Raw genomic sequence first — 9,809 nt, forward strand, 5'->3', positions numbered from 1 at the left:
GCCTTACAAGAGCTCCTGAAGGAAGCAGTAAACATGGAAAGGAACAACTGGTACCAGCCACTGCAAAAACATGCCAAATTGTAAAAACCATCGATGCTAGGAAGAAACTGCATCAACTAATGAGCAAAATAAGCAGCTAACATCATAATGACAGGATCAAATTCACACATAACAATATTACCCTTAAATGTAAATGGACTAAATTCTCCAATTAAAAGACACAGACTGGCAAATTGGATAGAGTCAAGATCCATCTGTGCTGTATTCAGGAGACCCATCACACGTGCAGACACACATAGGCTCAAAATAAAGAGATGGAGGAAGATCTACCAAGCAAATGGAAAACAAAAACAGCAGGGGTTGCAATCCTAGTCTCTGATAAAACAGACTTTAAGCCAACAAAGATAAAAAGACACAAAGAAGGCCATTACATGATGGTAAATGGGATCAATTCAACAAGAAGGGATCAATTCAACCAGAAGAGCTAACTATCCTAAATATATGTGCACCAAATACAGGAGCACCCAGATTCATAAAGCAAGTCCTTAGAGACCTACGAAGAGACTTAGACTCCCACACAATAATAATGGGAGACGTTAACACCCCACTGTCAACATTAGACAGATCAACGAGACGGAGTTAACAAGGATATCCAGGACTTGACCTCAGCTCTGCACCATGCAGACCTAGTAGACATCTACAGAACTCTCCATATTTCTCTTTGAGCAAACGCATTCAGAGGCTAGCAGAAGGCAAGAAACAACTTAGATCAGAGCAGAACTGAAGGAGATAGAGACCCAAAAAAAAAACCTTCAAAAAATCAATGAATCCAGGAGCTGGTTTTTTGAAAAGATCAACAAAATAGACCACTAGCAAGTCTAATAAAGAAGAAAAGAGAGAAGAATCAAATGGATGCAATAAAAAATGATAAATCATATATATCACCACCGATCCCACAGAAATACAAACTACCATCAGAGAATACCATAAATACCTCTACACGAATAAAGTAGAAAATCTAGAAGAAATGGATAAATCCCTGGACACATACACCCTCCCAAGACTAAACCAGGAAGAAGTTGAATCCCTGAATAGACCAATAACAGGCTCTGAAATTCAGGCAATAATTAATAGCCTACCAACCAAAAAAAATCCAGGACCAGACAGATTCACAGCCAAATTCTACCAGAGGTACAAAGAGGAGCTGGTACTATTCCTTCTGAAACTATTCCAATCAATAGAAAAAGAAGAAATCCTCCCTAACTCATTTTATGAGGCTAGCATCATCCTGATACCAAAGCTTGGCAGAAACACAACAAAAAAAGAGGATTTTAGACTAATATCCCTGATGAACATCGATGCAAAAATCCTCAATAAAATACTGGCAAACAGAATCCAGCAGCACATCAAAAAGCTTATCCACCACGATCAAGTTGGCTTCATCCCTGGGATGCAAGGCTGGTTCAACATATGCAAATCAATAAACGTAATCCATCATATAAACAGAACCAAAGACAAAAACCACATGATTATCTCAATAGATGCAGAAAAAGCCTTTGGCAAAATTCAACAGCCTTTCATGCTAAAAACTCTTAATAAACTAGGTATTGATGGGACATATCTCAAAATAATAAAAGCTATTTATGACAAACCCATAGCCAATATCATGCTGAACGGGCAAAAACTGGAAGCACTCCCTTTGAAAACTGGCACAAGACAGGGATGCCATCTCTCACCACTCCTATTCAACATAGTGTTGGAAGTTCTGGCCAGGGCAATCAGGCAGGAGAAAGAAATATAGGGCATTCAGTTAGGAAAAGAGGAAGTCAAATTGTCCCTGTTTGCAGATGACATGATTGTATATTTAGAAAACCCTATCGTCGCAGCCCCAAATCTCCTTAAGCTGATAAGCAACTTCAGCAAAGTCTCAGGATATAAAATCAATGTGCAAAAATCACAAGCATTCCTATACACCAATAACAGACAAACAGAGAGCCAAATCATGAGTGAACTCCCATTTACAATTGCTTCAAAGAGAATAAAATACCTAGGAATCCAACTTACAAGGGATGTGAAGGACCTCTTCAAGGAGAACTACAAACCACAGCTCAACGAAATAAAAGAGGACACAAACAAATGGAAGAACATTCCATGCTCATGGATAGGAAGAATCAATATTGTGAAAGTGGCCATACTGTCCAAGGTAATTTATAGATTCAATGCCATCTCCATCAAGCTACCAATGACTTTCTTCACAGAATTGGAAAAAACTACTTTAAAGTTCATATGGAACCAAAAAAGAGCCTGCATTGCCAAGACAATCCTAAGCCAAAAGAACAAAGCTGGAGGCATCGCGCTACCTGACTTCAAACTATACTACAAGGCTACAGTAACCAAAACAGCATGGTACTGGTACCAAAACAGAGATATAGACTAATGGAACAGAACAGAGCCCTCATAAATAATACCACACATCTACAACCATCTGATCTTTGACAAACCTGAGAAAAACAAGAAATGGGGAAAGGATTCCCTATTTAATAAATGGTGCTGGGAAAACTGGCTAACCATATGTAGACAGCTGAAACTGGATCCCATCCTTACACCTTATACAAAAATTAATTCAAGATGGATTAAAGACTTAAATGTTAGACCCCAAACTATAAAAAATCCTAGAAGAAAACCTAGGCAATACCATTCAGGACATAGGCATGGGCAAGGACTTCATGACTAAAACACCAAAAGCAATGGCAGCAAAAGCTAAAACAGACAAATGGGATCTAATTAAACTAAAGAGCTTCTGCACAGCAAAAGAAACTACCATCAGAGTGAACACGAAACTTACAGGATGGGAGAATATTTTTGCAATCTACCCATCTGACAAAGGGCTAATATCCAGAATCTACAAAGAACTTAAACAAATTTACAAGAAAAAAATCAAACAACCCCATCAAGAAGTGGGTAAAGGATACGAACAGACACTTCTCAAAAGAAGACATTTATGCAGCCAACAGACACATGAAAAAATGCTCATCATCATTGGCCATCAGAGAAATGCAAATCAAAACCACAATGAGATACCATTTCACACCCGTTAGAATGGCGATCATTAAAAACTCAGGAAACAACAGGTGCTGGAGAGGATGTGGAGAAATATGAATACTTTTACACAGTTAGTGGGACTGTAAACTAGTTCAACCATTGTAGAAGGCAATGTGGCGATTCCTCAAAGTTCTAAAACTCGAAATACCATTTGACCCAGCGATCCCATTATTGGGTATATACCTAAAGGATGATAAATCATGCTACTATAAAGACACATGCACACATATGTTTATTGTGGCACTATTCACAATAGCAGACTTGGAACCAACCCAAATGTCCATCAATGATAGACTGGATTAAGAAAATGTGGCACATATATACCATGGAATACTATGCAGCCATAAAAAGGATGGGCTCATGTCCTTTGTAGGGACATGGATGCAGCTGGAAACCATCATTCTGAGCAAACTATCGCAAGGACAGAAAACCAAACACCATATGTTCTCACTCATAGGTGGGAACTGAACAATGAGAACACTTGGACACAGGGTAGGGAACATCACACACTGGGGCCTGTCATGGGGTGGGGGAGGGGGGAGGGAGAGCATTAGGAGAAATACCTAATGTAAATGACAAGTTAATAGGTGCAGCACACCAACATGGCACATGTATACATATGTAACAAACCTGCACATTGTGCACATGTACCCTAGAAGTTAAAGTATAATAATAATATAAAAAGTTTCTGGCTCCAAAGAATAGACTCTTAAGTACAACCACATATTGCATCTAAAAACTTATTGGATAAGTATGAGTTTTATGAGATCAATGCTAGAGAGTTAATGCTTCCTAAATGAGTATAAGCTGGTTCTATATGTAGAAGGCATGGCTACACAGACAAAAGATCAAGAGGTAGACAATGCCTTATCAAAACTACAAGCAAACTTTGAATCAGTTGCCTTTATGATTGAATTGTAGCAACTAAATTCTACTCTATCAGCCTACCAAGGGAAAGGGTGAACCCTCTCTGGATGAAGATAATATCATTTGAAGTTCTATAATATTTTATACAATGTGTCTGGAAATCAACAAAATATTAGCTGTCCATTAACCTCTGTTCAACCTTTTATGCTATTATTGTTATGCATATTAATTCTATAAATATAATGCCCTAAGACATTATTATAATTGGTTTTTATGGTCAATATTCATTTAGATTTACCAGATAGTTATCACTTACAATGTTCTTTACAAATGGAGTTTTTTGACCAAAATGAAAATAATTCTAGTTAAAAGCATGAAAATAAAAAAATACTGTAGGTTTGCCTTTTTAAAAATGTAGCACAATCACAGTTATTTGCAAAAATATTTTAGGTTCCAATCAGTTTTTCTCTGGACTTTTCCTTATGCTTTGTTAGTTAAGCAGTGTTTTAAAAAGTTACTTCTTATATCATCATTCTTGTCAATTTTCTCTTTAATTTTCGTTAATGTAATTCTTACTGATCCTCATTTATTAATGGCTTTGCATATTAACAGTGTAATGTTATAACATGACTATCATTATCTAGAGAAAATCCTGCATATTCAAGAAGGTGTAAATGTCACTCTACAACAATTTGCCATGCATTTTTGCGTTTTCACAATTAGTCCATGGAAGACATTGACCTGCTGGGTTTGGGAGAGGCACAGGTTCTAAGAAATTGAGATGTTTGAGTGACTTATTTCACCAATGAGTTTTTAAATTAATAAATATTCTTAGGATGACTTTTCTTCCCTACTTAACCTCTTTTCAGAGGGGGATGGAATAATCTGGTTTGCAATAAGAACCTTTCAGGCAGAAGTGGCAGTCTATAAAAAGAAGGGAAAGAAATTAGATTAATTAATTTCCAGGAATAAGGTTGTTTGGGAGGTCCATGCTGGGAATTGAAAGGGAGGAGGAACTAGATATAAAACTACTGAGACATGCAGGGATTATCATAAAGGGAGTTGAGAATTGATTCCTGAAAGGGTTATGCAGCTTTTGGAAAATTTGGAAAGAAAAAAGTTTCATATTTGGATTGTAGAGATGTTCTTCTGGCAACTGTATGAAAAGCCTGGAGTGAGTCGAAGTCCTAATGAGAGAAAAAGAGATGACTAGGATGCTGATGTTACAGTACGTCTGTATCAGTGTACCAGGGCTGTCACAACAAAGTATCACAGATCAGGTGACTTAAACAATACAAATTTATTTTCTCACAATTCAGGAAGCTAAAAATCTGAGACCAAGGTGTCAGTAGGGTTGGTTTCTTCTCAGTCTTCTCTCTTTGACCTGTAGATGGTCATGATCTCCCTGGAGCTTAACGTGGTCTTCTTGTTCTGGGTCATAATTATTTGCAGAATAATTTTTGTCCTAATCTCTTCTTTTAAGAACAGTAGTCCGATTGAATTTGTATCTGTCCTAACAACTTCATTTAAACTTAATCACCTTTCAAGACTCTGTCTCCAAATGCAGTCACATTTTGAGGCACTGGAGGTTCTGACACACAACACACAATTTTTAGGGAGTGGGGCACAAAATTCATTCCATAGCAATGGACAAGGAAAGATGATGGCTGAACTGGAAGACTAGAGGCAGAGATGAAGAGCAGGTGCTATGGAAGCAGACTTGGAAAGTCTCTGTGGCTAACATGATATATGTGTATGGGGAAGCAAGGAGGAACAGAAGGTGTATTTTATGGTTTGAGTGCCCAGATTGAGGTATACGTTTCCTATTTCTCAGTCTCTCTCTTCATCCTCCATGCCTTTGCTCTCTAAGGTGGCGTCTTCTGCAATCATAGGTAGAGAGTGCATAATTCTCACCATAATGTAAAGAATGAGGAAGGCCTTAAAGGTTGAAAGGTATACGGAGTTTATAGTCCGGACCAATGCTTCCATTTTGAAGATGCCTCATAGTATTCTAGTCGGGGAAAATGAGAGAACTGACAGGAAGTACTTTGAGAACTGGGCTGCCATTATTGTGATGATTGCTGTACCTTGCCTTTGGACTGTATCCTCCAGATAATTGTGTCAACAGAAGGTAGGGATACTTTTCAACTTCAGATGTGATTGGCTGCAACTCTCTGCAAAGCCAGAGCCATTTCTCCCGCAAGTGCAACCCAGGATAACCTTTATTTGAACCTGGATGAACCTGCTAGGACTGGGTTCATGACACATTTTGGCCACAAGAGGGCACACAAAGCTCTTGCTTCACCACACCTTCCCTATTAAAGAGGTCGGTTCTGTGTGGGAAGAGTAAAGTGAAACTTTTCGTAACGCAGCAATCTCGTTCCACTTGAAGAAAGCACAGTGCCTGAACCCAGGCATTGCAGGTTCAAAGTCCTGTTACTGAACTAGCTATCTATGCCATTTAGGGCAAGTCACTTAAACTCTCTGTGACTTAGTTTCCTCTTCTGGCAAAGGAGCTCACTAGTTCCTGTCTCCTGGAGCTGTTGTTGGGACAAAATGAAGTAAAGTGCTTAGGACAAGACCTTGCACATAATAAGTTCTCACTAAATGTTGCGCCTTTTATTTTCCACTTCCATTTGCTTGGGGGCAGGAGTAGTTGCCTCCTGGTCAGAGGGCATGACAACCTTTGGACAGCCAAAGGTGCTTAGGAACTTGGGGTAAGGGATAAGTTCCAAGAGTAAGACCATACGGCAGAGCCTTGAGCTAAATTTTGAACTTAAGACAGAAAAGGACAATTTCTGGATTACACTGTTTTATTGCAACTCTCCAGGGTGAGACATCAGATAAGAATCTGTAGCTAAGGTCCAGTTTACGTTAACCTGATAAACTTCTACATTCAGGGACCCGGGCAGAGGTTCGGGAATTCAAGATCTAGATCCTGTAAAATTTTCTTACCATGAAAACCACTATTATCAGTCATATCCAGCGATGGCTTAGAGCGTTGTTGGGCTACAGTAGACTAGAGAGAGATATTGATAGCAGGAATGAGTGTGTTTTTCTAATGGGACCTGTGAAGACTTAACAGAGATCTAGGACAATGCAGGTGCCCCCACTAGCCATTTCACTGACTCATTATAATGACTATTAAAAATCTGAATTCAGATGTCGCAACTAGATATATAGCTCGCTTGTCTCTTTTTGGTCATGAATGTGTGATACTTTATCCTTTTCTTTAGGGACACAGCAAATATATTTTCCCCCACATTTTTCTTTGTTCCTCTCAATTTCTTTGCATGATTTCCTGCATCTGCCAATTCCGTAACAGCACCTTCTGATCCATCCATCTATCAAAATAAGCAAATACATGAATATATAAATACATTTAAAAAGTAAATACTATTAAACTAAGGATGTTGGTAATAGTAATAATGGTTAGAGTGAAACATTGATTTTGACACCTAATGACATTCATGGGAATGTTATAAATTTGTGCCTGTTTAATGACTACTGCTGGTCTTGACATGCAGTAGATAGGAGTAGTTATCTTCCTTCCTCTAACCAGCTCTAATTGAATTTTATTCCTATGCTTATGATACTTTCATCTCTGTCATTTTTCACGGTCTCACTAAATCTGGTTCTACTTCCTCTCTAAATCTAGCTGCTTGCTAGGGAGTGGGACTAAGCCTTCAATTATCTGTTTTTTCTCTCTCCATTCTTTATTCATCTAACCACAATTTGTTGAGCATCTACTATGTGCCAGGCATTGTTTGTTCTAGGGGTGCTTGCCCCAGGGGTTGTTTAAAGCAAGACCCTGAACAATGGATGATCAATTTACATTCTGAGCTGTGGCTGATGTTGTGTGTGTGTATTGGGGGAGGGGGAGGCGGGTGCAGGGAGGGTTTAACACTGTGCGCTTCTCTGATTTATTTTCTGTGACTCTAAGTCAGGGCAGACTGCAAACCCAGCTTTCCCAGCACATTGGATTCAGTTGAGAGATCATTATATCTTAGTCTAAACTACAGATTCTTTCTACTTGTCTTTTCCCCAAACTCTTCTTCTGGGAGATAATTCCTAATTCTCTCTCTTTTACCAGAAGGTTCAGACAGAAAAAAATCAGTCACATTGACTCTCACTTTTCTCTTCCAGTATTTCATAAGTCAATATGTAGATTCTTTCTCCAAAATGTCTCTTGCATCTGCAACTCCCTCTATTCTACTTGCCCTCACTGGAATATAAGGCATGCTCAAAACAACTCAGGGTTAGCCCAGAATAACCTTCTTTTGCTTCTAGAACAACTGAGTGATTGGCAAAGGCTTTCAGCTTGAATAGCTGCTCCAAGAAAGGATGTGACTTCCAACAGCAATGACCCAAAGGAAATCACAGAATTAAAAATCATCAACTTTAGAGCCCCTGGGAAGCCTACGGGGAAAACATTTCCATTAGAAAGTTATTCACCACCTGGCCAAGACGCCTGTTTATACTGTTAGAGAGCTTTGAGCATGTTCAACTTGAAAGCCAAAATCTGCTCTAACCCCAGCTCCACACTGTGAACCTATTTTTATAAACCTGTAGATATCCAACATCAACTTAACAACTTTTTCACCATATATCCCAAGACAAGAGCAAGTTGCCTCCTCTGCCTGCTTTAAAGGAGCACTCAAAGCCCAACAACAGTGGAGAAGTGAAGTAATGAGACTGATTATTACAAGAGGTAGTTTCAACTGAAAGTGGGGTTGAAGTGAGAGACTCACAGGATGAGACTGTTGACATATGGGCCAGAGGCATTCAGGATACTAGAGATGTTGGGGTTGCTTCTGCATATGGAAGGGGCGTCATATAAAACACCTTGGCCTCTGCAGATATTCTCCAGGTTCCCTAATGAGAAGCACCATCATGATCAGGGCTGACAGGCTGCCCTTCTTATGGGAGAAAATTCATTATAAGCCCTTCATCAGATCTCCGCCATCCCCATGGGCTCTCCTCGCTTCCACACATGTTTTCCAATGATTCTGTGGTTAGGATCCCATCCTCACTCCCTTTTCCCTCCTCTCCATGGTTCTGTTTACCTGGGGCGGTCTGAGCCAGGACCACAAGGACATCTAAGGCCAGGACAAAGAGTTTAATGTCTACTGAGAGGGGTGAGAAATGATCTGGCAGCATTCTGAATGTGCTGGGGAAGCTGGGTATGCACTCAGCATTTTATTGACCTAGGTAAGGCTGAATCACAGACAATAAGTTAGAGAAGGGCAGAATGTTACACCACCCAGAACATCAGCCTGCCACTCAGCAGTATAAACCGATCATCCCGTGTTCAGGGTCCTGCTCTAGATATCCTTGGGGATGGTGAAAGGCACTAGCAGAGGAGGTAAAAGTCCTCCACAAGGCTCTTGCACTGGGCAGAGAACAGATCCCTTCTCCAAGAAGCCTTTCCTGTCCCTCTCCTTCATAGTTTATCCCCCTTCCCTACATTCTCACAGCTGTTGTTTTCTTTTCCTCTATTTGTTTATCATGACACACTGGAACTAAGTGTTTTTCTAGTTCCTCCTCCCTTTCAGAATGATGCCCTAAGGGAAACTTTTAATAGACAGTGAGACCCCTGAGGTTAGGAACAGGCTGTCATTTGGTTACACCCAGAGTATGCAGTGAACGTGTGTTGAAAAGCATTGAGTGAGTGAATGTACATATGGCATATACTTGTATCCCGGTAGCTCTTAGAATTGGCATTTCCCAGCTAAGAAAATGCAGGCTGAGAGTGGAAAGGAATTGTCTAGGGTCCCACCATAAGCAAGAAAGAAACAGACTGGGGTGGAAGCCCTCATAACCCAACTCATTGTCCAGCT

At 39.7% G+C, this 9,809-nt stretch overlaps 1 protein-coding gene across 1 annotated transcript; it reads right to left on the minus strand.

The window, feature by feature from the left end:
* Positions 1-7,140: 7,140 nt before the first annotated feature.
* DEFB115 (defensin beta 115) lies at positions 7,141-9,129 on the minus strand. Its single transcript, XM_025400771.1, has 2 exons — positions 9,036-9,129; positions 7,141-7,313 (listed from the first exon to the last, which is right to left on the minus strand). The coding sequence occupies exons 1-2, from the start codon at positions 9,127-9,129 to the stop codon at positions 7,141-7,143; spliced, it is 267 nt and encodes an 88-aa protein (XP_025256556.1).
* Positions 9,130-9,809: the final 680 nt, after the last annotated feature.

The sequence above is a fragment of the Theropithecus gelada genome, chromosome 10 (genome assembly GCF_003255815.1).
Source record: "Theropithecus gelada isolate Dixy chromosome 10, Tgel_1.0, whole genome shotgun sequence".
NCBI classification, from domain to species: Eukaryota; Metazoa; Chordata; class Mammalia; order Primates; family Cercopithecidae; genus Theropithecus; species Theropithecus gelada.

What these genes read in the sequence shown, in the direction of transcription:
- DEFB115 (XM_025400771.1), bottom strand. Translation starts at nt 9,129, where the DNA reads ATGCTGCCAGATCATTTCTCACCCCTCTCAGTAGACATTAAACTCTTT. An exon ending in CCTGGCTCAGACCGCCCCAG is followed by an intron (nt 7,314 to 9,035) that starts GTAAACAGAACC and finishes TTATTTTGATAG; the next exon opens with ATGGATGGATCAGAAGGTGC.